This window comes from Pagrus major, chromosome 18, assembly GCF_040436345.1.
Source record: "Pagrus major chromosome 18, Pma_NU_1.0".
Classification (NCBI taxonomy): Eukaryota; Metazoa; Chordata; class Actinopteri; order Spariformes; family Sparidae; genus Pagrus; species Pagrus major.
The window spans coordinates 33,585,716-33,611,943 of NC_133232.1; the positions used below are offsets into that span (position 1 = coordinate 33,585,716).

Here is a 26,228-nt window from a genome sequence, read left to right on the forward strand (position 1 = left end):
AGAAGGTGGCTGCACCACAATGATCGGAAGACTGGCTGCTTTGATTCTGCTCTGTACTCTGTGTAAGTGCACTACCTGTCTACTATAAAAGTAGTTTAAGTATAAATAGTTTGTGTTAGAGGGTAGCTAAAACATATAAGGCCATATAACATTTTAGATAAGTAGTTTGTATTTTTATTAGTTTTGCCTTGTTTAACTCTGATATTGTCTTTCTTCTTCCTGTAGCTCACACCGTAGACATTCCTCCTCAGATCCCTCCGACTGTGGCTGAACTTGGTGCTAATCTGACTCTCACATGTCCAGTCTCTGGGCAGGAAAGTGGGCTGTTTTACTGGTATAAGATGAAGTTTGGATATATGGTCCAAACTGTTGCAGCAGGAAGTCTTTACAAAATATCACTTCTAGGACAATTTAACACCTCAAGATTCACACTCACACAAGCGGATGATCTGTATTTTCTTAAAATCACAAATGTGACCAAAGAAGATGAAGCAACATACCTCTGTCAGTCAGGAGCAGCCTACACAATGAGATTTACACAGGGCACAGTTCTGGTTGTGAATGGTAAGTATGTTCATTTTATTGTGTTTGTTCAATATCTAAACAGTCCATTGGTTAATTCCTGCCTTTTTGTGAATCACGCAGATCCTAAAAACAATCAGAAATCTATCTATGTGCACCAAAGTCCGGTGACAGCGTCAGTCGAGCCAGGCGCCTTGATTACTCTCCAGTGTTCACTTCTCTCCAAGAACAAAGACAACAGCGTCCAGTGTCCAGGTGAACCCAGTGTGTACTGGTTCAGAGCTGGATCAGGAGGATCTCCTCCAAGCATCATTTACCCTCACAGAAACGGCAGCTGTGACCAAAAGGAAAGGAGCTGCGTCTACAGTCTGTCCAAAACTATACAGAGCACCGCTGATAATGGGACCTACTACTGTGCTGTGGTCACATGTGGACAGATCCTGTTTGGTGAAGGAACCAAAGTGGAGACAAGTATGTTCAAATTCTTATTTGCCCTTTTTAAGTACAATGATGAAAACAGAAAAGAGAAAGAAAAAAAAAAATTCTGCGCATTAAAATTTATCTTGCCTGTTTTTCTTGTAAAATGAATACTGGGTAGTTTTATCTCTTCAGGCCTCTAAAAGTTGTTCCAATCAACTTAAGGGAAATCACAGCAAATCAATTAATTTTATCTTCACAATGTTCATGCAACATGAGGTGGACGTGTAGTGTAGCACTTATGCAATGCATCTGTATGGCAGTCCTTTCGTGGTTAGGGTTAGGCTGCGTCTGCTGCTCTTCCTCTCTTTGTTCTTGTTTGCTTGTGTCTGAGTGTTGTCTCTACATTTCCTGTGGTGCTCTCTGTCCCATCGAGGCCGCTTCCTTTCTGCCGTTCACGCTCTCTTGTGCAGTTTATATGATCGCTTTCTTGATGTGACAGTGTATTGATACGAGGGGCACTTAAAATGCAATGTAATCCAATAGAAAAATGCTGCAAACAACAGTCTAAAAAAAGAAAAAAACCTGAGCAGGAAGTCAAGTTTTTGACACACTCTGGGTAAAACCTGATAGGAGTTGCTTTAAATTATCCAAGTTGTGCTGTTTTGAGTCCACGCTTGTGGTGGTTGTTATTCCCTTTTATATTAGTTTGATCGAGTACATGCAGGTTAAATGCACTGAATTGTCTTTTAGGAAACAAATCTAAAATGAAACAGAAAAACTGCGAGTCTACAGCCGTGCTAGCAGCTCTGTCAGGCTGTACAGTGATGCTTTCAGCTAAATGCATAAGCTAAAATGTAGGGTGTATCTGATATCGCTGAGTTAAACAAAATACTTGGTTAGGTTTGGGGAACAAAAATACTTGGTTGGGTTTGGGGAACAAAAATACTTGGTTAGGTTTGGGGAACAAAAATACTTGGTTAGGTTTAGGGAACAAAAATACTTGGTTAGGTTTAGGGAACAAAAATATGTGGTTAGGTTTAGGGAACAAAAATACTTGGTTAGGTTAAGGGAACAAAAATACTTGGTTAGGTTTGGGGAACAAAAATACTTGGTTGGGTTTAGGGAACAAAAATACTTGGTTAGGTTTAGGGAACAAAAATACTTGGTTGGGTTTAGGGAACAAAAATACTTGGTTAGGTTTGGGGAACAAAAATACTTGGTTAGGTTTGGGGAACAAAAATACTTGGTTGGGTTTAGGGAACAAAAATACTTGGTTAGGTTAAGGAAACAAAAATACTTGGTTGGGTCAAAACAGACTTTCACAATGTTGAACATGAGTTAGAAAAGATAACTTCACCCAGTCTTTTTCCCTGAGTAGCAAAGCTGTTCCAGGAACAACATGGCGATATCAGCTTGTGCCTAAATGTAGCATTTTTTACATGCTCACAGTGCTAGCATGCAGAACATTTACCATGTTCAGCTGAGGGTAATGGGAATGTCATTATCATCACAGTTTGGCACAATTGCGAAGGTGCTATATAACTTTAACGGATCTCCAAAGGTAATACAGTTTATCCTGAAGGTACCGTGAATATCTGCACCACATTTCATGGCAGTCCATCCGATAATTGTTGAGACATTCCACCCAAAACCTGGAAGTTGCTGTTGTGGAAATTTCTCTTATTTGTGAGACATCTGAAATAAACTTGTAGCAAATACCAATTGTCTTTTAAGGATTTTATTCTTTATAAAGAAGGTTCAACAATCAACAGAGTGGCATGCGGTCTGCAGAAAGAAGAACAAGATGAGACAGTTGAGAAACCTTTTTGTTAAAAGAAAGGAGTGACCTGTGTCCTTCTCATGTCTGTACCAGGTTCCGTTCCCATAACAAGAAGCACATATCTCTCTTTGTGCAGACAGTACAAACACTCAAGGATGTGGGAAGAACATAGTGAGGACAATGTAAGACATAATAATGATATAAGAACAATATAGTAATACAATTTTCCATTACATTGCTGTTGTGACTCCCAGGTTGAGAACCAATGTTGAAGACAACTGCTAGTTTATAATTAATAGTCAACCCTCTTTGGGATTTTTCTTTTTCATTACAGGACAAGAAGTTTGCCCGCTTGTCATTGCACTTGGGATACTGTCGGCCTGCTGTGCGATTGTGGTTGTTGTTGTAATTATCTCCAGAACTCAAAAGCCAGTTTGTAAACGCTGCAAAGGTAAGTTCATCATCACGTGTGTGTGTGTGTATTATTTAATGTCTTAACCAAGTCAGGTACTAACACTGATATTTTTTATCTTTGTTGCCATTAATGTCTTGATTTCATTTCAGCTTCCAATCGTGCTGAACAAGACCGAACACTTCAGGATCAACCAAATGATGTGGTAAATGTGATTTAAATATAATCTAAGGAATGACTAAAATTGAATCATTTTACCTTTATGGTTATTCCATATCGGATACATGTCATGGCCAACCAATCACCAGAATAAATATTGGCCTTGTACCTTTCTGCAAACCACAGATATCTTGCACCTTTACTTTTTTTTTCACGTTAATTTTGAATTTTATGTTGTGACAAAGCTGTGCTTATGGTCTGGTTAGGTTTAGGCACAAAACCCACTCGGCTATCGTCAGAAAAAGATAATTTTTTGGCTTACCTGGTTGGCTGGAAAATGTCCCGACGTCGTGTCAAACAAACAGTGGTTTCATGCTAACAAATGTTGAAACGCTGTAGCCGCTCGTTAAAAATATCCATTGGTTTCGAGCAGTCACCACCATCCCCTCCACCACAACAGTTTAGTTAGGTTTAGGGACAAGTTAAGTTTAGGAGAAATGTTCCCTCACCAGTCTGCATTATTGTGAACTCAAATGATTTAACTCTTTGGTGTTTGGATCCTTTAACGTACATTGGATACCACAGCTTTTAAAGGTTGAATATCAGTACAGTCCAGTATTAATTGGGCATGGCATTACAGCTCTAACATATCATTTCCAGGATGGTGAAGTGGTGGCACTGAACTATGTAGCGCTGGATTTCCCCTCAAGAACAAGAGAGAGATGGATGAATAACAGGGACTCGTCACTGGACTGCATGTACGCTGGCATGAGCGACTGTCAGTGAAGAGCTGCCCTCATGAAGAATGAACATGTCGACTAATGATCAGGTGATGACAGAAGTAATGTTCTGATTCTGATGTACCGTGTAGTATTTCATATTTATTTTATTTTATTATTATTTTGTTCGTCAGATAATTAAATAATTATGATCGTAAGAAAAGCGTTGACTCCCGGTAAAGAGAAAATTACATTTTCTCTGTTCTCTGTTCAACATGTTGTGAATATTTACTCATCGTTTATTTTGTTTGATAAGGACGAGTGGTGTACAATTAAAAACTTTGTTCTTTTTTTCAGTGCGTGTGGTAGAAAACACTTTTGACATGTATATATTTAATGAGAGAATTAACAGAAACTAAACCAAAGTCTGTTGGCTGGACTACATTACTCTTTTACCATTTCTAAACTGAAATTAGCGTGAACATGCAGGTTATTTAGTGCTCGTTAATCCCTCTGAAAGTAGGTGAGTGAGTTCTTTCCCTTCGCCCGCAGACGAGTTTGCCTTTCTGTTGTTTTTCTGGTGTCTCATGTTTGACATCACAAACATGGGTCAGTGTCATGGTCCGAGGTTTTAGTTTAATTGATTTCCTGTTTTCTGTTGAAAGTTTAGTCATGTGTTACTTTCCACTTCCTGTCTTTGTCTGTTTTCCCACCCTTTTTTTCTGTGTACACCAGTGTTTCAGTGGTTTGACCTTCACTGTTTAGTTTTATTGATTTTACTTGTTGCCTTTATGTCACCAGCTTTTTTTGTTACTTGTATTTTGGATTTTTTTTATTTAACTTGCATATTAAAGCTCAATAATGTGGTTCAACCTGCCTGCCTATGTGTCCTTTTTTTGATGAACTGTGACAATGTTATGGTGGATACTTTTTAAAACTCAAACTCAAACTCAACACCATCTGAACATCTGAAGAGCACTGTTGAGCAGAGGTGGATGGAAAAGTATCCAGGCCCACATTAAGCATCGCAGTGTATCTCAAATGCACTGTTCAATGACTTTGTAAAAGTAGATCACATGATTACCTTTTACTCACAAATATGTTTCACTCCATTCAGCATTAATCCACTCTGTTATTGCAACATGATACATCCTCTCATCTTCTTCAGTTGTCTTCAGGTTGCTAAAAGTGTTATCATTATTTACCTCCGATCATGATTGAGAAAACCCAGGTGCAGACTCTGCTGTGTGTACTGCCGCTCTTCATCAGGCAAAAAACATGCGACTGTCGCAGGTTCAGCACGTCTAGCTGTGGTCACTGGAAGCTGCGTGTGTGAATCAAATTAAACATACAATGCTTGAAATAACAGTTATAATGTGCATAATGTGGACAAACTGTGATGCAAATTCTTAAATAAGATAAATAAGATATCACTTACATCCTCGATAAGAACACGCAGTGTCCCCCATAAGAGGATCGTCTTCACATTGTCTGATGTGAAACTTGGTGGTTTTCGAGTGAGTGAAAAGTCTGACCATCAAATGCATCTGATTGGTTAATCGCAGAGTAGATTCAAAAGTGTACTTCCTGTCACATTGGTCGCATCCTGGTCTTTGTTCACTTTGACACACTTCGCCTCACGTGCCTTTCAATGAGTGATTTTTTTCTTCTCTGTGTTTGAACTTTAAACAGCAATTGCTATGGTCACTAGTGCTGCCTGTGGTTCTACTGCAAAAAAATAAAAAATAAAAATGTGTGTAATGCAGCACGTCCTGTATTACAAGAGGGAAGATTCACAGCCTTGACATTATACAACCCATGACACTGCGTCCTTTAGAAGAGCTGAGAGCTGCCCTGAACCAGTGATCCCTCCCTTAATGAATGAGTTACTGCTGATTACCCAAAGGTATAAAGGTAGCACACACTCAAATCTTCAGGATAGAGTTGACATGAGGTCCCGTCCTGACTGTGAGGTGGCCAGGCAACCAGTGGAGAGGTGAGCGCTTCCTAAACCAAGAAAGAGTCTGGGACATTAACCCCCTAAAAACATGATCTGTCATTTTTATAATAATATAAATAGCAAGTTGGTGGTTTTAGAAAGAGGAAGACTGTCTTTTTCCTCTATGCTAAGCTAACTAGGTTCTGATTGTACTCTTATATTGAATTCATAGATATGAGGGCGGTATCGCTCTTTATCTGGTGCACGGTAAGAAAACGAATATGAGTCTATCCCACACAGTCAAACTTTTGCTTTAAAGGGATAGTTTGGGTCTTTTGATGTGGGGCTGTATGAGGTACTTATCCCTATAGTCAGTGTGAGCTGCAGTAGATGAGTATCAGCATTTTTGGCTCTTTATGTTGCCGATAAACAGCCTCTACCTTTGGCACTACATTCACTGAACCGTACAACATCCGTATTACCACGAACAAGCGGGTGTTAAAAACAGTGTCACCTACTGCAGGGAACACACTCACTCAGGGATAAGTATCTCACACAACCCCGCATCACAAGACCTGAACCATCACTTTACGGTTCAGAACTAAGTTTGCTATCAAAGGTTAATTTTAGTGCTTGAAGACAGTTTTGTTTGTAAGAATGTGTGTCGAAACAGTTACAGACTTTAATAAGATAACAAGTAAAAAACTTTTCACTTCTACAGCTGCACAAACAACAACAAATGCACAAAGTCTTATTTTTAATAAAGCCATTGAAAGAGGGTTAATATTTCTATGAACACATGTTGAATCTACAGATGAACTATTTAATATGCGTTTAGATGCCTTATGTATGCTCACTCTCAAAGGATTACAGGGGCATATATTACAGAGACTCTAGTTTGATGGACTCTCAGTCCTGCAAACTGAAGCCAGAGGTTTCAATACACTTTAATCTGAGAATACACACTTTCTTCAGTCTTCAACTCTTTCTTCTTTCTTCCTCTTGTAGCTTTCCTCCCAGCGAAATTCAGCGCAGCGTAGTTCAGATCATGTCCACCATCAGTCTGTGCAGCAAATATAAAGCTCATTATAATACAATCATGTTCCTGTTCTGTGCTGCTGGAAATTTCTTTAATCAATAAACTGGTATCATCACTTACAGTATCATGTACCGCCTGGCTCGAGCTGTCAGGTCTCGCTTGTGAAGAGACGCTTTCTCTTCCTGACGATGAATGAAAACAGGGATATTAACCCGACACTTAAACTGATTAACAAGTTTTCATAAAAAGATAGAAACATATACATAATTACCTTTAACTTGTTCACATATTGATCTTGAAGTTCGGCGACAGATGAAAACAATATTTCCAATCAGAGAAACGACCAAGCAGATTATTGCTATCACCAGAGCAATGAATTCAGGACTCATTCTTCGCTCTAGACAACAAAGAGAAAAACTTACCAGTCATGATGTTATTAAAATGTTATGAATACCAGTATTAAATACAGAATCATACCGGTTTCCACTTGAGATCCATTTCCAAACAGGATCTCTCCACATGTGGCCACAGCACAGTAGTAAGTTCCAGCATCAGAGGAGCTGACGTTCTTAGAGAAGTGATAAACGCAGCTTTTCTGAGTGTCAGATCTGTCTTCACATTCATCACGTCTGTTTCCATCAGTGTAGAGGATGTTTGGATGAGATTTATCTGATCCGACTCTGAACCAGAACACACTGTGATCTCCTGGACATGTTTTAGTCTCAGAGTCAGAGAGGACTGAACACTGGAGAGTCTTCAAGTCTCCTGGACGGACTGGATCAGAGGCTGTCGGCCGCTGAACAACAGTGTAGTTCGATGTCCTCTGAGTGTTTCCTGCATATTTTAAGAAGTTAAAATAAAGCGTAAGCAGGACATATAATGATTTGATATAAATGATAACAAATGAGTGTTCCAGAAGTGGTTAATATTCCTCTTAATACCCTTAAAAAATGTTTGGTTATTTGAGAAAAATATATTGTTAGGAAACATTAACACTGCGTAGCTTTAAGTAGTTAAAGTGAATGTTTATATTGAAAAAACAGATCACATAATTACCTTTCAATGACAAATAGGTCCCACTCCAAGTGATCTTTGCCCATTCCATGACTGCACAGTGATACATTCCCTCGTCTTCTTCAGTTGTCTTAAAAATGGTCAGATAGCTGATATTCATATGAACTTTCAGATCCAGTCTGGAGGCAGAATACTCTGGTCCGAACACGGGGTTTGTTTTTTTCCGATGTGACACAATTAGCTTCAGATTATCTCCGACACTCTGCTTGTACCAGTGAAATTGTCTCTGGTTCAACTCGTAATCAGGCAAAACACACGTGAAGGTCGCAGATCCACCGAGTTGAACGGTGGTCACTGGAGTCAGCGAATCTGGATGAAATCAAAATGTACAACTCATTAAACAGTAAATGATAATTACTGTGGTAACTATGTAAAGAACATATGATAATCATACACCTAGACTGCCTGCAGATACTAAAGTGAAAAAATATCATTATTATAAATCACTTACATCCCTGATGAAGGAGAAGCAGTGTCACACCGAACACGATCATCTTGACATTATCTCTTGTTTGGAGACTTCTCGGTTATTTTGTGAGTGAAGGTGGTGACATGGTCCTGATAGGTCAGACCACCAAAGGCTTCTGATTGGCTAAAATACTGCACTTCCTGCCACTGGGGTGTTATCCTGCTCTATGTGGAGCATATTACCTCTCACTCTTGTCCATTCACTAACTAAATCTACCTAAACCATTTGATTCATATAGATTCACGTTTTTTCTTTAAAATTTCTTCATCTTCACTCAGTCTTTTGACTCTTTTTTCCTTTCTGGATTTAGTGTTGAGAAATAGTATTATTCTACAGGGGGCACGAAGTAAGAGCACTGACATGGGGGATATTGTTGCTTGTGGCATGTTTATTGTTTATGCATGTTTAAGGCAAAGACACAAGTGGCACGAAATAATTCTCAACTATAGAATAGTATATTGAGAATATCTCTCAAGCTGAGGAGCACGAGGTGAACAGGGCTTTTCAGCAGACGCTGATTGTCAGTGCGCTGCAGGTGACAGTAGACGTCAGTCACGCCAGGGGAGCGGTAGCCCCGCCCAGCCGCTCACAGCAACTCTGAAACAACAAACACACACAAAGTGAGCACCAAACACAGAGAAACGACCACAAACAGGTCCAAACTACAACATACAACCTGTACAGCGACATGACATCCTCTGTCCTTTGACCCTCGGTTCAAGTAAGGAACCGAAAGAAACCTCCAAATGAACCGTCACAGTGTCTGACAATATATTGCAATCATCATGACGGGGGCAAGAAATTTCATGATAATCCATTTTGTAGTCGCTCAATTTCACTCAAAACCACAGCTGGATCTGTGAACCTCATGGTGGCACTAGAGGTAAAGTCAGGAGATCACCAAAGTCAGTAGGATTCATCACGTACAATATCACGTGCTGTTTGGCTCATGTCTTGCTTGTGAAGAGGCGCTTTCTGTTTCTAACAGACAAAAAAACCCGACTTGTTTAGGAAAACATCACGGTTTGAGTTAAAATACCTACGTCACTTCTGTAACTTCAGCTACAAAACAATCTACGTTAGATGACAAACTTACATTACTCTATGCACGTGACCTCACTGAACTATCTTAACGTGACTTAAATGAGTCACTGATTGCTTCTGGTTTCACAGTGGACATGAACAGCGGTCTCCAGGTCTTCCTCATCTTACATCGACTTTTCTCTCTTCACCTCCTCCTTTGCTGTTGTCATAGTTACTACGACCACAAGGGGTCGCCGCTGAACAAAAATCTTAAATATGGGTTGTAATAAGCTGCTTTCATTGTATATAAATGAATATGGCTGATTATTTTTTCGCCTCTGCATATTATGGAATAAAAAGCCTCTGAAAGTTAATTGAACATTGAATTCCCGTCTGATGGCAGCAGGACACATGTTGACAAATCAGCAGCCTCCAATTTGAGAGGAGGCAAAAATGGCCATTACGCACGACCGTTAACTGTGTTCAGTGCACCAAGAACAGCCTCACGGAGCTGCTTGCTCGGCTGCACACTCTTGTATTGGTGTTTTGCTGTGCAGGAGCAGTTGACCCTGCATTTATTATTTTGTCATTTTAGAGCTGAGTGTTGCTGACAGGTTGTTGGTTGATTCAGGTCCATATCTAGACATTTAGTGCAAAGTTTTTGTATTCTACATATTGTGTTATAAATGTGCCCCCTACAGGTTGAAACCTGGCTATTGCAGTTGAATTTAGCTGTTAGCGGGTCTCGAGGCAGGTGACCGCTTTCATCAGAGGAGTATCAGCGAAGAAGTGGTTGAGTAGTGATTGAGTAACAGCCCAGTCGCCAGGACAAAATGTTGACGGTTAATATTTCTATTAACCGCTTACACATTCACACCATACTGACATTTCTAAAAGAAACATATCACTTTCACATTACATTTTTACGTTATGACCCGACTTTCATATCAAGAGGTGGAAGTGATGGAAGTAGAGTTACAGGAGAGAAAGCTGCCAAGTCAGTGACTGCAGTTTGAAACTGCATTTCAACATTTGTGAGTGTGAAACCAGCGACCACCGGACGATTTCCAGTTTGTTTGTAGCAACAAGCTTTGAAAACTGGGACAATAGAGCCTTCTCCACTGCTGCACCCACCCTCTTAACAAAGCTGGGTGTCTTCAGCATCTCCAGCCGACAAATTATCGCTAATATGTTAAATAAGAGTATGTTGGTGTGTGTGTGTGTGTATTATGTGTTTATGTGAGTGTGGTGGTGGACAACTGCAGCTGCAGGAGGCAGCATGATGCAGTGGAAAAAATCTTTATTAACATCAAATAGTTAGTGAGTGCGTGAGAGAGAGAGGTAACATGCTCCACATAGAGCAGGACAAACCCGTGTGGCAGGAAATGCACTTTGATGGTATATTCTGTGATATCCAATCAGAAGCATTAGATGGTCTGAGCGTCTTGACCACGTCACCACCTTCACTCTCTGAAATACAAAAAAGTTTCCTCATAAAGTCAGTGTCAAGATGAACGTGTTCTGCGTTACACTGCTTCTCCTTCATCAAGGATGTAAGTGCTGTCGAATCATGACCATTATATTTTCTCATTTAAGTATCTGTATGTAAACTAGATGTAGAGTATGGTGGTTAGTGTGATTATCTTTTAACTTATTTATGTTTTTACATTATACTCTAATTGTCATTTACTGATTCATCTATTGTACGTTTTAATTTCATTTAGATGCACTGGTTCCAGTGACCACAGTTCAGCTTGGTGAACCTGTGACCTTCACATGTCTTCTGCCTTTCCATGAGTTGGGCAGTAAACCTCTTCACTGGTACAAGCAGAGTGTCGGAGATGATCTGAGATTAATTATAACATTTATTACACATATCGACCCTGTGTACGGACCAGATTTTTCTGCCTCTAGATTGGATCTGAAAGTTGAGAAGAATATTAGTAATCTGACCATTTTGAGAACAACTGAAGAAGACGAGGGAATGTATCACTGTGCAGTCACAGAGTGGACTGAGATTTTTTGGAGTGGAACCTATTTGTCATTAAAAGGTAATTATGTGATCTGTTTTTTAAAATGTTTTGGAGTCACTTTAACCACTTTCAGCTTCATTGTGTTAATGTTCTTTAACTTAACTGACTTACTGACACTAAATGCCTGAAGCTCTGATTAATTTAAACTTTAAACATGCATTTAACACAGTTTTGCATCACACAGGAAACACTCAGAGGACATCGACCTACACTGTTGTTCAGCGGCCGACAGCCTCTGATCCAGTCCGTCCAGGAGACTTGAAGACTCTCCAGTGTTCAGTCCTCTCTGACTCTGAGACTAAAACATGTCCAGGGGATCACAGTGTGTTCTGGTTCAGAGTCGGATCAGATAAATCTCATCCAAACATCCTCTACACTGATGGAAACAGACGTGATGAATGTGAAGACAGATCTGACACTCAGAAAAGCTGCGTTTATCACTTCTCTAAGAACGTCAGCTCCTCTGATGCTGGAACTTACTACTGTGCTGTGGCCACATGTGGAGAGATCCTGTTTGGAAATGGAGCTAAAGTGGAAACCGGTATGATTCTGTATTTAATACTGGTATTCATAACATTTTAATAACATCATGACTGGTAAGTTTTTCTCTTTGTTGTCTAGAACGAAGAGTGAGTCCTGAATGTATTGCTCTGGTGATAGCAATAATCTGCTTGGTCATTTCTCTGATTGGAAATATTGTTTTCATCTGTCGCCGAACTTCAGGATCAATATGTGAACAAGTTAAAGGTAAGTGTTGTTGACTGAACCTACAATTTTAGTACTACAATTGTATGACTTCAAAAGTTCTTATAACGTAGATGATGAAATGTGTTGAATCAGTGGAGGATCCTTATGGAAGAATCAGATTTTGCACAAAATGCTCTTGTTTTTATTGAATGTCAGGAATAGAAGGCATACCTTCACAACCAAGAAATGACACCTCGAGCCAACCAGTACGTGATATTGTAAGTACTGCTATTTTATAAACATAATTCCCAGCAGCTCTGCATAAAAACATAACTACACGGTCTAAAGAGCCTTTTATCTGCTGCACAGATGGAAGGTGGAGATGATCTGAACTATGCTGCGTTGCATTTAACTGGACGGAAAGCTACAAGAGGACGTATGAAGAAAGAGTTGAAGACTGAAGAAAGTGTGTATTCTCAAGTTAGATGCTGAATGTGAAAGTGTGTCCATGAAATCGTGTGAATCGTTGGTTTACAGTCCTGGCTGACTGACAGTGTAAATAAATAACGTGGCTTCCCTTCAAACTATAATGAGAATGAGGTGTTTCATGATAAACCATCCTGCAGCACATGCTCTTTATATTTCATGCTTGTATATTGATCATTGCATTATATTATGTGTTTGCATTTACTTGCCTTGGCTGACTTAAGTCAAGAAATAATACACACAAACTTTAACAGAGCTATTAAAGTCTATAACTTTTTCATTACGTATCTTTCAAACAATTTGATTTCTGCTTTTATTGTATTAGTTAAAATAATTGATTGTCTGTATTTGAGATCTGAGGATTAAAACAAATTGATCAAAAGCTGTGTGAGTGTTAATGTTGATGTTTAGTTAAAGCCCTATGAAAATTCAACTTTGTGTTACTATTTCTCCAATGTGGCTCAGCAAGAAGACACAGTGCATGAAAACATAAAGAGGGAATATAAATACATAATATTATACATTATACATAATATATATAATACCACACAACCAAAACAAATGTGAAGTAGCAACATAGAGGAACTTTCAGTTTTAACATGTCTGTGGTTTTGTAAAAACATACTTAGCTCACAATTGTTATGTGCTTCATTATCAAATCCATTCCACTTTCTTTTTGGGAAAATTCCCAAATCAATGAAACTCCATACCACGTTCTAACTGCTACCTTGCACTCAGGTAGATTGACACATAGGACACACACACACACACACACACACACACACACACACACACACACACACACACACACATGTTCTTGCAAGACCTGCCCTACTCTGCCTCTGATTGGTTGGCATTGTTGGTATCGTTCTCTGTGCTCAACTTAAACTGTTAACTCACACAGTAGCTCTGGTGATGTCTGCTTTTGGTGGTTTATAAGCTGTAGTTTTACGGGTAAACACACCGACCTCTTCAGCTTCTCTCTGTCTTCTGCTGCTCCTGTCTGGATTATTCATCCTCTGGAGCTGCTCTTCAGAGGGTCTCTGAGGTTGTTAGGTAGAGTGGACAGGTGGGCTGCCCTGCCGCTGCTCCGCTACCCGGCCTGTCTGCTCTACCTAACGAGCCCAGAGACACTGCAGCTGTGAAAGCCAGTCGTTGTGGTGTGTTTACCAGGGCAACTACTGCTCACACTCTGCCGATCCACTGTTGTATGTTTGTTTTACAAACTGCCCAGAAGGGAGAAAGATTTTCGTGAATCTTGTAGTTTACTGGACAAAAGGGACGGAGACCAAGTTGAGAGACCTGGTAGTCCACTGTACAACCAGAGAGAGGGAGGGAGCTCAGCGTGCCACGATAAATTTACTGGTAAATCTCTTGTCACCAGCCACCATTCCCCTTCCTCCCCACCCCTTCCTATAAAACTAACGTCTCCCGACTCGGCAGACTGTGAGACAAGAGTATCAGTGAAGAAGTGATTGAGTAGTCAGATAAACTGCCTTTGGTAACAGCCCAGTCGCCAGGACAAAATGTTGACGGTTAATGTTTCTGCTAACACTGACACGTTCACACCATACTGACATTTCTAAAAAACATGTCATATCACGTTTAAATTACAATTTTATAACTTGACTTTCATATGAAGAGGTGGAAGCGAAGAAAGCTACCAAGGCAGCGACCACAGTCTGAAACTGCGTTTCAACATTTGTGAGTATGAAACCAGTGACCACGGGACGTTTTCCGGCCTGTTTGTAGCAAGTGGGTTTTGTAGCAACAAACTCTTGCTAATATGTTCACTAAGAGTATGTTGGTGTGCATGTGTGTGTGTATTATGTGTTTATGTGAGTGTGGTGGTGGTGGTGGTGAGGGGACAACTGCGGCTGCAGGAGGCAGCATGATGCAGTGGAAAAAACCTTTATTAACATCAAATAGTGAGTGCGTGAGAGAGAGAGGTAACATGCTTCACACAGAGCAGGACACGACCCGTGTGGCAGGAAATGCACTTTGAATGTATATTCTGTGATAACCAATCAGAAGCATTAGATGGTCTGAGCGTCTTGAACACGTCACCACCTTCACTCTCTGAAATACAAACAAGCTTCCTAATAAAGTCAGTGTCAAGATGATCGTGTTCTGCGTTACACTGCTTCTCCTTCATCAAGGATGTAAGTGCTGTCGAATCATGACCATTATATTTTCTCATTTAAGTATCTGTATGTAAACTAGATGTAGAGTGTGGTGGTTAGTGTGATTATCTTTTATCTTATTTATGTTTTTACATTATACTCTCATTGTCATTTACTGATTCATCCATTGTACGTTTTAATTTCATTTAGATGCACTGGTTCCAGTGACCACAGTTCAGCTTGGTGAACCTGTGACCTTCACATGTCTTCTGCCTTTCAAAGAGTTGGACCGAGAACGTCTTTACTGGTACAAGCAGAGTGTCGGAGATGATCTGAAATTAATTGTAACACTTATGAAACATACGGACCCTGTGTACGGACCAGAGTTTTCTGCCTCTAGATTGGATCTGAAAGTTGAGAAGAATATTAGTAATCTGACCATTTTGAGAACAACTGAAGAAGACGAGGGAATGTATCACTGTGCATTTATAGAGTGGACTAAGAGTTTTTGGAGTGGAACCTATTTGTCATTAAAAGGTAATTATGTGATCTGTTTTTTAAAATGTTTTGGAGTCACTTTAACCACTTTCAGCTTCATTGTGTAAATGTTCTTTAACTTAACTGACTTACTGTCACTAAATGTGTTAAGCTCTGATTAATTTGAACTTTAAACATGCATTTAACACAGTTTTGCATCACACAGGAAACACTCAGAGGACATCGACCTACACTGTTGTTCAGCGGCCGACAGCCTCTGATCCAATCTGTCCAGGAGACTTGAAGACTCTCCAGTGTTCAGTCCTCTCTGACTCTGAGACTAAAACATGTCCAGGGGATCACAGTGTGTTCTGGTTCAGAGTCGGATCAGACAAATCTCATCCAAACATCCTCTACACTGATGGAAACAGACGTGATGAATGTGAAGAGAGATCTGACACTCAGAAAAGCTGCGTTTATCACTTCTCTAAGACCGTCAGCTCCTCTGATGCTGGAACTTACTACTGTGCTGTGGCCACATGTGGAGAGATCCTGTTTGGAAATGCTCAAGTGGGAACCGGTATGATTCTGAGTTCAGTACTGGAGATCATATTCATAACATTTTAATGAAATAATTATTGATACGTTATTTTCTTTGTTGTCTTGACAAAAACAGTGACTTCTGAATTCATTGCTCTGGTGATAGCAATAATCTGCTTGGTCATTTCTCTGATTGGAAATATTGTTTTCATCTGTCGCCGAACTTCAAGATCAATATGTGAACAAGTTAAAGGTAAGTGTTGTTGACTGAACCTACAATTTTAGTACTGCAATTGTATGACTTTAAAAGTTCATATAACGTAGGAAGATTACCATCACACAGGACTGGATGAACCTCAACCTCATGTTCTGTGATAAATTAATACATTTCAGTAAATATTTATTTTTCACATCATTAATTAATGTAGCATCGAACATGCAGCACAATTTAAGTCACTAAATTGTTTTTTCCTTGTACATTACACAATCTCATTAATAAAAGATTTCCAACTGTATTCACTTTTAATTTTGATTGAAATGTGTTGAATCAGTGGAGGATCCTTATGGAAAAATCTGATTTTGCACAAAATGCTCTTGTCTTTTTTGAATGTCAGGAATAGAAGGCATACCTTCACAAGCAAGAAATGACAACTCCAGCCAACCAGTACGTGATATTGTAAGTACTGCTATTTTATAAACATAATTCCCAGCAGCTCTGCATAAAAACATAACTATACTGTCTAAAGAGCCTTTTATCTGCTGCACAGATGGAAGGTGGAGATGATCTGAACTATGCTGCGTTGCATTTAACTGGACGGAAAGCTACAAGAGGACGTATGAAGAAAGAGTTGAAGACTGAAGAAAGTGTGTATTCTCAAGTTAGATGCTGAATGTGAAAGTGTGTCCATGAAATCGTGTGAATCGTTGGTTTACAGTACTGGCTGACTGACAGTGTAAATAAATAACGTGGCTTCCCTTCAAACTATAATGAGAATGAGGTGTTTCATGATAAACCATCCTGCAGCACATGCTCTTTATTTTTCATGCTTGTATATTGATCATTGCATTATATTATGTGTTTGCATTTACTTGCCCTGGCTGACTTAAGTCAAGAAATAATACACACAAACTTTAACAGAGCTGTTAAAGTCTATAACTTTTTCATTACGTATCTTTCAAACAATTTGATTTCTGCTTTTATTGTATTAGTTGAAAGAATTGATTGTCCGTATTTGAAATCTGAGGATTAAAACAAATTGATCAAAAGCTGTGTGAGTGTTAAATGTTGATGTTCAACAGGCCTGGTTACATCAGGGAACATAACGTCAGACCAAACGTAGCAAGTGCTGTGCTGAGGTAGAGGGGACAGGAGCACCTGATGCTGTGTCACTGGGGGTGGTGGGGAAATATTATAAGTGCATCTGAAGAGAGAAGAGAAGTATATGTGACCACTGGATGTTAAATTTTAATTAAAAAAACAGATGTGTGTGTGCTTTACATAAGACTACTATAGACTAACAATGAAAATCCGATGAGATTCCTCCAACTTTATCGTCATTGTCGATATACATATATATAAGCAGTAAAGTGCAGTGAAATGTGTGTGTATATATATATATATATATATATATATATATATATATATATATATATACACACACACACACACACACACAAATATATATACACACACACACACACACACACACACACACATATATGTATATATATGTGTATATATATATACATATACATGTATATACACACACACACACACACACACATATATATATGTATATATAGCCTATGAATGATATGGGAAAGCTAAGGTATGCAGTATTAACAGTAATACACTTTAACTGCACTTTAACACTGATGTAAACTTTAACAAATATAAACTGTGACACAATGAACCAAAGGCTTACAACTGCCCTATTACTTATAAAGGGGATGGAAAACTAACAGTATTTTAACTGACATACAAGCAGGAAAACACAGCCAACAGGTTAAAATAACACCTGAACAGGCCTAACGTTAACTTTCCAAATGTCCCTGATGAATTTAAGGTGGAGTAACATTAACTTACGTCGACTCAGCTATTTACTGATTATTAAACAATGCTACTATCGTCTGAAATAAGCTAGCAAGTTACCACTCTGCTCCAACAATGGTTACTACGATGCATTAAACTATAAATTTCATTCACTTCATCACATTGACGTTACTGTACCTCTTTCTTTTTCAAGTTTTTCTTCCTCTTCTTTTCTTCTTTTCCTTCCCTGGGCGCCGGATGGTTTCAGTCTTTTGGACATTGTGGTTCCGCTACAGTATCAATAAACCTCTCTCTTGGTCTTCGGGTCACGGTCCAGTCAGATTCAGGCAACTCGCCTCTGGACCCCGCCCCCCACCCTCACAGGGGGCAGGTACAGTGCAACAAGCCAGGAACCCAGAAAAAAAGGCCTGTCTGTTATTTAATAGGCTTTAATATGAAGTTATGTTGCTGTGGGCTTATATAATATTTGAAAATAATAGTAGTAATAGCACTGGTAAAAAACCGTATTTTTAAAAAAAAAAAAAAAACATTTATTTATTTTTTCCCCCCGTTTGCGGCGACCGCGTGGATGATGCCCTTAGCATTCACCTATACAGCCTCTGCTCATGGATCTCAAAGAAAGGCTTCAGCAGTGTGATTGGTCAAACTAAGGAGGCAGCTTCCAAAGTTAGAGCCCAATGAAAATTCAACTTTGTGTTACTATTTCTCCAATGTGGCTCAGCAAGAAAACACAGTGCATGAAAACATAAAGAGGGAATATACATATATACATAATATTATACATTATACATAATATATATAATACCACACAACCAAAACAAACATGAAGTAGCAACATAGAGGAACTTTCAGTTTTAACTTGTCTGTGGTTTTGTAAAAACATACTTAGCTCACAATTGTTATGTGCTTCATTATCAAATCCATTCCACTTTCTTTTTGGGAAAATTCCCAAATCAATGAAACTCCATACCACGTTTTAACTGCTACCTTGCACTCAGGTAGATTGACACACACACACACACACACACACATGTTCTTGCAAGACCTGCCCTACTCTGCCTCTGATTGGTTGGCATTGTTGGTTACGTTCTCTGTGCTCAACTTAAACTGTTAACTCACACAGTAGCTCTGGTGATGTCTGCTTTTGGTGGTTTATAAGCTGTAGTTTTACGAGTAAACACACCGACCTCTTCAGCTTCTCTCTGTCTTCTGCTGCTCCTGTCTGGATAATTCATCCTCTGGAGCTGCTCTTCAGAGGGTCTCTGAGCTTGTTAGGTAGAGTGGACAGGTGGGCTGCCCTGCCGCTGCTCCGCTACCCGGCCTGTCTGCTCTACCTAACGAGCCCAGAGACACTGCAGCTGTGAAAGCCAGTCGTTGTGGTGTGTTTACCAGGGCAACTACGGCTCACACTCTGCCGATCCACTGCTGTATGTTTGTTTTACAAGCAGGGGAGAGAGATTTTCGCGAATCTTGTAGTTTACTGGATAAAAGGGACGGAGACCAAGCTGTGAGGCCTGGTAGTCCACTGTACAACCAGAGAGAGGGAGGGAGCTCAGTGGGCCACAATAAATTTACTGATAAATCTCTTTTGTGACCAGCCACCATTCCCCTTCCTCCCCACCCCTTCCTATAAAACTAACGTCTCCCGACTCGGCCGACTGTGAGACAAGAGTATCAGTGAAGTGATTGAGTAGTCAGATAAACTGCCTTTGGTAACAGCCCAGTCACCAGGACAAAATGTTGACGGTTAATGTTTCTGCTAACACTGACACATTCACACCATACTGACATTTCTAAAAACATGTCACACCACGTTTAAATTACAATTTTATAACTTGACTTTCATATGAAGAGGTGGAAGTGAAGAAAGCTACCAAGGCAGCGACCACAGTTTGATCTGCGTTTCAACATTTGTGAGTATGAAACCAGTGACCACGGGACGTTTTCAGGCCTGTTTGTAGCAAGTGGGTTTTGTAGCGATAAACTCTTGCTAATATGTTCACTCAGAGTATGTTGGTGTGCATGTGTGTGTGTATTATGTGTTTATGTGAGTGTGGTGGTGGTGAGGGGACAACTGCAGCTGCAGGAGGCAGCATGATGCAGTGGAAAAACCTTTATTAACATCAAATAGTGAGTGCGTGAGAAAGAGAGGTAACATGCTCCACACAGAGCAGGACAACACCCATGTGGCAGGAAATGCACTTTGAATGTATATTCTGTGATATCCAATCAGAAGCATTAGATGGTCTGAGCATCTTGAACACGTCACCACCTTCACTCTATGAAATACAAACAAGTTTCCTCATAAAGTCAGTGTCAAGATGATCGTGTTCTGCGTTACACTGCTTCTCCTTCATCAAGGATGTAAGTGCTGTCGAATCATGACCATTATATTTTCTCATTTAAGTATCTGTATGTAAACTAGATGTAGAGTGTGGTGGTTAGTGTGATTATCTTTTAACTTATTTATGTTTTTACATTGTACTCTAATTGTCATTTACTGATTCATCTATTGTACGTTTTAATTTCATTTAGATGCACTGGTTCCAGTGACCACAGTTCAGCTTGGTGAACCTGTGACCTTCACATGTCTTCTGCCTTCCGATGACTTGGGCGGTAAACGTCTTCACTGGTACAAGCAGAGTGTCGGAGATGATCTGAAATTACTTGTGACACTTGTGAAACATTCAAACCCTGTGTACGAACCAGAGTTTTCTGCCTCTAGATTGGATCTGAAAGTTGAGAAGAATATTAGTAATCTGACCATTTTGAGAACAACTGAAGAAGACGAGGGAATGTATCACTGTGCAGTCATTTACTGGAATGAGATTTTTTGGAGTGGAACTTATTTGTCATTAAAAGGTAATTATGTGATCTGTTTTTTAAAATGTTTTGGAGTCACTTTAACCACTTTCAGCTTCATTGTGTTAATGTTCTTTAACTTAACTGACTTACTGTCACTAAATGTGTTAAGCTCTGATTAATTTCAACTTTAAACATGCATTTAACACAGTTTTGCATCACACAGGAAACACTCAGAGGACATCAACCTACACTGTTGTTCAGCGGCCGACAGCCTCTGATCCAGTCCGTCCAGGAGACTTGAAGACTCTCCAGTGTTCAGTCCTCTCTGACTCTGAGACTCAAACATGTCCAGGGGATCACAGTGTGTTCTGGTTCAGAGTCGGATCAGATAAATCTCATCCAAACATCCTCTACACTGATGGAAACAGACGTGATGAATGTGAAGACAGATCTGACACTCAGAAAAGCTGCGTTTATCACTTCTCTAAGAACGTCAGCTCCTCTGATGCTGGAACTTACTACTGTGCTGTGGCCACATGTGGAGAGATCCTGTTTGGAAATGGAGCTAAAGTGGAAACTGGTATGATTCTGTATTTAATACTGGTATTCATAACATTTTAATAACATCATGACTGGTAAGTTTTTCTCTTTGTTGTCTAGAGCGAAGAATGAGTCCTGAATGTATTGCTCTGGTGATAGCAATAATCTTCTTGGTCATTTCTCTGATTGGAAATATTGTTTTCATCTGTCGCCGAACTTCAGGATCAATATGTGAACAAGTTAAAGGTAAGTGTTGTTGACTGAACCTACAATTTTAGTACTGCAATTGTATGACTTCAAAAGTTCTTATAACGTAGATGATGAAATGTGTTGAATCAGTGGAGGATCCTCATGGAAAAATCAGATTTATAAGAAAATGCTCTTGTTTTTATTGAATGTCAGGAATAGAAGGCATACCTTCACAAGCAAGAAATGACAACTTGAGCCAACCAGTACGTGATATTGTAAGTACTGCTATTTTATAAACATAATTCCCAGCAGCTCTGCATAAAAACAGAACTATACTGTCTAAAGAGCCTTTTATCTGCTGCACAGATGGAAGGTGGAGATGATCTGAACTATGCTGCGTTGCATTTAACTGACCGGAAAGCTACAAGAGGACGTATGAAGAAAGAGTTGAAGACTGAAGAAAGTGTGTATTCTCAAGTTAGATGCTGAATGTGAAAGTGTGTCCATGACATCGTGTGAATCGTTGGTTTACAGTACTGGCTGACTGACAGTGTAAATAAATAACGTGGCTTCCCTTCAAACTATAATGAGAATGAGGTGTTTCATGATAAACCATCCTGCAGCACATGCTCTTTATATTTCATGTTTGTATATTGATCATTGCATTATATTATGTGTTTGCATTTACTTGCCCTGGCTGACTTAAGTCAAGAAATAATACACACAAACTTTAACAGAGCTATTAAAGTCTATAACTTTTTCATTACATATCTTTCAAACAATTTGATTTCTGCTTTTATTGTATTAGTTGAAAGAATTGATTGTCTGTATTTGAAATTTGAGGATTAAAACAAATTGATCAAAAGCTGTGTGAGTGTTAAATGTTGATGTTTAGTTAAAGCCCTATGAAAATTCAACTTTGTGTTACTATTTTTCGAATGTGGCTCAGCAAGAAAACACAGTGCATGAAAACATAAAGAGGGAATATACATATATACATAATATTATACATTATACATAATATATATAATACCACACAACCAAAACAAACGTGAAGTAGCAACATAGAGGAACTTTCAGTTTTAACTTGTCTGTGGTTTTGCAAAAACATACTTAGCTCACAATTATTATGTGCTTCATTATCAAATCCATTCCACTTTCTTTTTGGGAAAATTCCCAAATCAATGAAACTCCATACCACGTTCTAACTGCTACCTTGCACTCAGGTAGCTTGACAAACACACACACACACACATGCACACACACGCGCGCGCGCACACACACACACACACACACACACACACACAAACTTACACACACATGTTCTTGCAAGACCTGCCCTACTCTGCCTCTGATTGGTTGGCACTGTTGGTTACCTTCTCTGTGCTCAACTTAAACTGTTAACTCACACAGTAGCTCTGGTGATGTCTGCTTTTGGTGGTTTATAAGCTGTAGTTTTACAAGTAAACACACCGACCTCTTCAGCTTCTCTCTGTCTTCTGCTGCTCCTGTCTGGATAATTAATCCTCTGGAGCTGCTCTTCAGAGGGTCTCTGAGCTTGTTAGGTAGAGTGGACAGGTGGGCTGCCCTGCCGCCGCTCCGCTACCCGGCCTGTCTGCTCTACCTAACGAGCCCAGAGACACTGCAGCTGTGAAAGCCAGTCGTTGTGGTGTGTTTACCAGGGCAACTACGGCTCACACTCTGCCGATCCACTGTTGTATGTTTGTTTTACAAACTGCCCACAAGGGAGAGAGAATTTCGTGGACCTTGTAGTTTACTGGACAAAAGGGACGAAGACCAAGTTGAGAGACCTGGTAGTCCACTGTACAACCAGAGAGAGGGAGGGAGCTCAGCGTGCCATGATAAATTCACTGGTAAATCGGTTTAGTCACCAGCCACCATTCCCCTTCCTCCCCACTCCTTCCTATAAAACTAACGTCTCCCGACTCAGCAGACTGTGAGACAAGAGTATCAGTGAAGAAGTGATTGAGTAGTCAGATAACTGCCTTTGGTAACAGCCCAGTCGCCAGGACAAAATCCATTCATCCATCCATTTTCTACCGCTTATCCGGGGCCGGGTCGCGGGGGCAGCTGCCTGAGCAGGGACACCCAGACTTCCCTGTCCCCGGACACTTCCTCCAGCTCCTCCGGGGGGATCCCAAGGCATTCCCAGGACAGCCGAGCGACATAGTCACTCCAGCGTGTCCTGGGTCTTCCTCGGGGTCTCTTCCTCCCGGTGGGGAATGCCTGGAACACCTCTTGAGGGAGGCGTCCAGGGGGCATCCGATACAGATGCCCGAGCCACCTCAGCTGACTCCTCTCGATGTGGAGGAGCAGCGGCTCTACTCCGAGCTCCTTCCGTGTGACAGAGCTCCTCACCCTATCTCTAAGGGAGCCACTGCCACCCTGCCACCCTGCGAAGGAAACTCATTTCGGCCGCTTGTATCCGGGATCTTATTCTTTCGGTCACGACCCAAAGTTCATGACCATAGGTGAGGGTAGGAACGTAGACTGACCGGTAAATCGAGAGCTTCGCCTTTCGGCTCAGCTCTCTCTTCACCACGACAGACCGATACAACGACCGCATTACTGCGGCCACCGCACCGATCCGCCTGTCAATTTTGCGCTCCATCCTTCCCTCACTCGTGAACAAGACCCCGAGATACTTGAACTCCTCCACTTGAGGCAGGAACTCTCCCCCAACCCAGAGGGAACAAGCCACCTTTTTCCGGTCGAGAACCATGGCCTCAGACTTGGAGGTGCTGATTCTCATCCCAGCTGCTTCACACTTGGCTGCAAACCGCCCCAGGACATGCTGGAGGTCCCGGCTCGAAGGAGCCAACAAGACAATATCATCTGCGAAAAGCAGGGATGAAATCCGGTGGCTCCCGAACCAGATCCCCTCCGGCCCATGACTGCGCCTAGAAATTCTGTCCATAAAAATAATGAACAGAACTGGTGACAAAGGGCAGCCCTGCCGGAGTCCAACATGTACTGGAAACAGGTCTGACTTACTGCCGGCAATGTCAACCAAGCTCCTGCTCCGGTCGTACAGGGACCGTACAGCCCTTAGCAGAGGGCCCCCGACCCCGTACTCCCGAAGCACCTCCCACAGAATGCCACGAGGGACACGGTCGAATGCCTTCTCCAAGTCCACAAAACACATGTGGACTGGTTGGGCAAACTCCCATGAACCCTCCAGCACCCTGCGGAGGGTATAGAGCTGGTCCAGTGTTCCATGGTCAGGACGAAAACCGCATTGTTCCTCCTGAATCCGAGGTTCGACTATCGGCCGAATTCTCCTCTCCAGTACCCTGGAATAGACTTTACCAGGGAGACTGAGGAGTGTGATCCCCCGATAGTTGGAACACACCCTCCGGTCCCCCTTTTTGAATAGAGGGACCACCACCCCGGTCTGCCAGTCCAGAGGCACTGTCCCCGACTGCCACGCGATGTTGCAGAGACGTGTCAGCCAAGACAGCCCCACAACATCCAGAGACTTGAGATACTCAGGGCGGATCTCATCCACCCCCGGTGCTTTGCCACCGGGCAGCTTTCGGACTACCTCGGTTACTTCGGCTTGGGTGATAAATGGATCAACCTCCGAGTCCCCAGCCTCTGCTTCCTCTATGGAAGACGTGTCAGTGGGATTGAGGAGATCCTCGAAGTACTCCTTCCACCGCCCGACGATATCCCCAGTCGAGGTCAACAGCTCCCCGCCTCCACCGTAAACAGTGTTGGTGGGGTGCTGCTTCCCCTTCCTAAGGCGCCGGATGGTTTGCCAGAATTTCCTCGAGGCCAACCGATAGTCCTTCTCCATGGCCTCCCCGAACTTTTCCCAGGCCCGAGTCTTTGCTTCTGCGACCGCCCGTGCTGCAGCCGGTACCCGTCAGCTGCCTCAGGAGTCCCCCGAGCCAACCAGGCTTGATAGGACTCCTTCTTCAGCTTGACAGCATCCCTTACTGTCGGTGTCCACCACCGAGTTCGGGGATTGCCGCCATGACAGGCACCGGAGACCTTACGGCCACAGCTCCGAACAGCCGCGTCAACAATGGAAGCGGAGAACAAGGCCCATTCGGACTCAATGTCCCCAGCCTCCCTCGGGATCTGGTCAAAGCTCTCCCGAAGGTGGGAGTTGAAGACCTCCCCGACAAAGGGTTCCACCAGACGTTCCCAGCAGACCCTCACAGTATGTTTGGGTCTGCCAAGTCTGTCCAGCTTCCTCCCCTGCCAGCGAAACCAACTCACCACCAGTGGTGATCAGTTGACAGCTCAGCCCCTCTCTTCACCCGAGTGTCCAACTGTGGCTAGCACAGAAGTCCAACAACAGAACACCACTCGGGTTCAGATCAGGGAGGCCGTTCCTCCCAATCACACCCCTCCAGGTAGCACTGTCGCTGCCCACGTCAGCGTTGAAGTTCTCCAGTAGAACGATGGTGTCCCCAGTTGGAGCACTCTCCAGTGCCCCTCCCAGGGACTCCAAGAAGGCCGGGTATTCTGCACTGCCGTTTGGCCCGTAGGCCGAAACAACAGTGAGAGACCTATCCCCGACCCGAAGGCGCAGGGAAACGACCCTCTCGTTCACCGGGGAAAACTCCAACACGTGGCGGCTGAGCTGGGGAGCTATGAGCAGGCCCACACCAGCTCGCCGCCTCTCACCGCGGGCAACTCCAGAGTAGAAGAGAGTCCAGCCTCTCTCAAGGAGTTGGGTTCCAGAGCCCAGACTGTGCGTGGAGGCG

The 26,228-nt window shown here is 41.6% G+C and overlaps 5 protein-coding genes across 5 annotated transcripts; 4 read left to right on the plus strand and 1 right to left on the minus strand.

Moving 5' to 3' along the window:
* On the plus strand, nucleotides 1–4,881 carry LOC141013370 (uncharacterized). Its single transcript, XM_073487073.1, has 6 exons — nucleotides 1–62; nucleotides 226–564; nucleotides 646–993; nucleotides 3,057–3,173; nucleotides 3,287–3,339; nucleotides 3,954–4,881. Exons 1-6 carry the CDS (start codon nucleotides 20–22, stop codon nucleotides 4,077–4,079), a joined length of 1,026 nt encoding a protein of 341 aa, XP_073343174.1. The 5' UTR covers nucleotides 1–19; the 3' UTR covers nucleotides 4,080–4,881.
* Nucleotides 4,882–6,888: 2,007 nt separating this feature from the next.
* On the minus strand, nucleotides 6,889–8,558 carry LOC141013044 (uncharacterized). Its single transcript, XM_073486581.1, has 6 exons — nucleotides 8,516–8,558; nucleotides 8,047–8,373; nucleotides 7,468–7,824; nucleotides 7,262–7,387; nucleotides 7,111–7,172; nucleotides 6,889–7,014 (listed from the first exon to the last, which is right to left on the minus strand). The coding sequence occupies exons 1-6, from the start codon at nucleotides 8,556–8,558 to the stop codon at nucleotides 6,889–6,891; spliced, it is 1,041 nt and encodes a 346-aa protein (XP_073342682.1).
* Nucleotides 8,559–11,066: 2,508 nt separating this feature from the next.
* Nucleotides 11,067–12,768, plus strand: LOC141013372 (uncharacterized). The gene is made up of 6 exons (XM_073487076.1): nucleotides 11,067–11,109; nucleotides 11,281–11,607; nucleotides 11,774–12,130; nucleotides 12,211–12,336; nucleotides 12,493–12,554; nucleotides 12,646–12,768. Exons 1-6 carry the CDS (start codon nucleotides 11,067–11,069, stop codon nucleotides 12,766–12,768), a joined length of 1,038 nt encoding a protein of 345 aa, XP_073343177.1.
* A 2,113-nt stretch (nucleotides 12,769–14,881) lies between these two features.
* LOC141012854 (uncharacterized) lies at nucleotides 14,882–16,792 on the plus strand. The gene is made up of 6 exons (XM_073486400.1): nucleotides 14,882–14,924; nucleotides 15,096–15,422; nucleotides 15,589–15,942; nucleotides 16,039–16,155; nucleotides 16,517–16,578; nucleotides 16,670–16,792. Exons 1-6 carry the CDS (start codon nucleotides 14,882–14,884, stop codon nucleotides 16,790–16,792), a joined length of 1,026 nt encoding a protein of 341 aa, XP_073342501.1.
* Nucleotides 16,793–20,276: 3,484 nt separating this feature from the next.
* Nucleotides 20,277–21,978, plus strand: LOC141013719 (uncharacterized). The gene is made up of 6 exons (XM_073487547.1): nucleotides 20,277–20,319; nucleotides 20,491–20,817; nucleotides 20,984–21,340; nucleotides 21,421–21,546; nucleotides 21,703–21,764; nucleotides 21,856–21,978. Exons 1-6 carry the CDS (start codon nucleotides 20,277–20,279, stop codon nucleotides 21,976–21,978), a joined length of 1,038 nt encoding a protein of 345 aa, XP_073343648.1.
* Nucleotides 21,979–26,228: the final 4,250 nt, after the last annotated feature.

Coding starts and splice junctions, on each gene's coding strand:
- LOC141013719 (XM_073487547.1), top strand. CDS start 20,277: ATGATCGTGTTCTGCGTTACACTGCTTCTCCTTCATCAAGGAT. Junction 20,818..20,983: donor AACTTATTTGTCATTAAAAG/GTAATTATGTGA, acceptor TGCATCACACAG/GAAACACTCAGAGGACATCA. Junction 21,765..21,855: donor GCCAACCAGTACGTGATATT/GTAAGTACTGCT, acceptor TCTGCTGCACAG/ATGGAAGGTGGAGATGATCT.
- LOC141013370 (XM_073487073.1), top strand. CDS start 20: ATGATCGGAAGACTGGCTGCTTTGATTCTGCTCTGTACTCTGT. Junction 63..225: donor GATTCTGCTCTGTACTCTGT/GTAAGTGCACTA, acceptor TTCTTCCTGTAG/CTCACACCGTAGACATTCCT. Junction 565..645: donor CACAGTTCTGGTTGTGAATG/GTAAGTATGTTC, acceptor TGAATCACGCAG/ATCCTAAAAACAATCAGAAA.
- LOC141013372 (XM_073487076.1), top strand. CDS start 11,067: ATGAACGTGTTCTGCGTTACACTGCTTCTCCTTCATCAAGGAT. Junction 11,608..11,773: donor AACCTATTTGTCATTAAAAG/GTAATTATGTGA, acceptor TGCATCACACAG/GAAACACTCAGAGGACATCG. Junction 12,131..12,210: donor TGGAGCTAAAGTGGAAACCG/GTATGATTCTGT, acceptor TTTGTTGTCTAG/AACGAAGAGTGAGTCCTGAA.
- LOC141013044 (XM_073486581.1), bottom strand. CDS start 8,558: ATGATCGTGTTCGGTGTGACACTGCTTCTCCTTCATCAGGGAT. Junction 8,374..8,515: donor GCTTCTCCTTCATCAGGGAT/GTAAGTGATTTA, acceptor GATTTCATCCAG/ATTCGCTGACTCCAGTGACC. Junction 7,015..7,110: donor GCCAGGCGGTACATGATACT/GTAAGTGATGAT, acceptor TTTGCTGCACAG/ACTGATGGTGGACATGATCT.
- LOC141012854 (XM_073486400.1), top strand. CDS start 14,882: ATGATCGTGTTCTGCGTTACACTGCTTCTCCTTCATCAAGGAT. Junction 15,423..15,588: donor AACCTATTTGTCATTAAAAG/GTAATTATGTGA, acceptor TGCATCACACAG/GAAACACTCAGAGGACATCG. Junction 15,943..16,038: donor AAATGCTCAAGTGGGAACCG/GTATGATTCTGA, acceptor TGACAAAAACAG/TGACTTCTGAATTCATTGCT.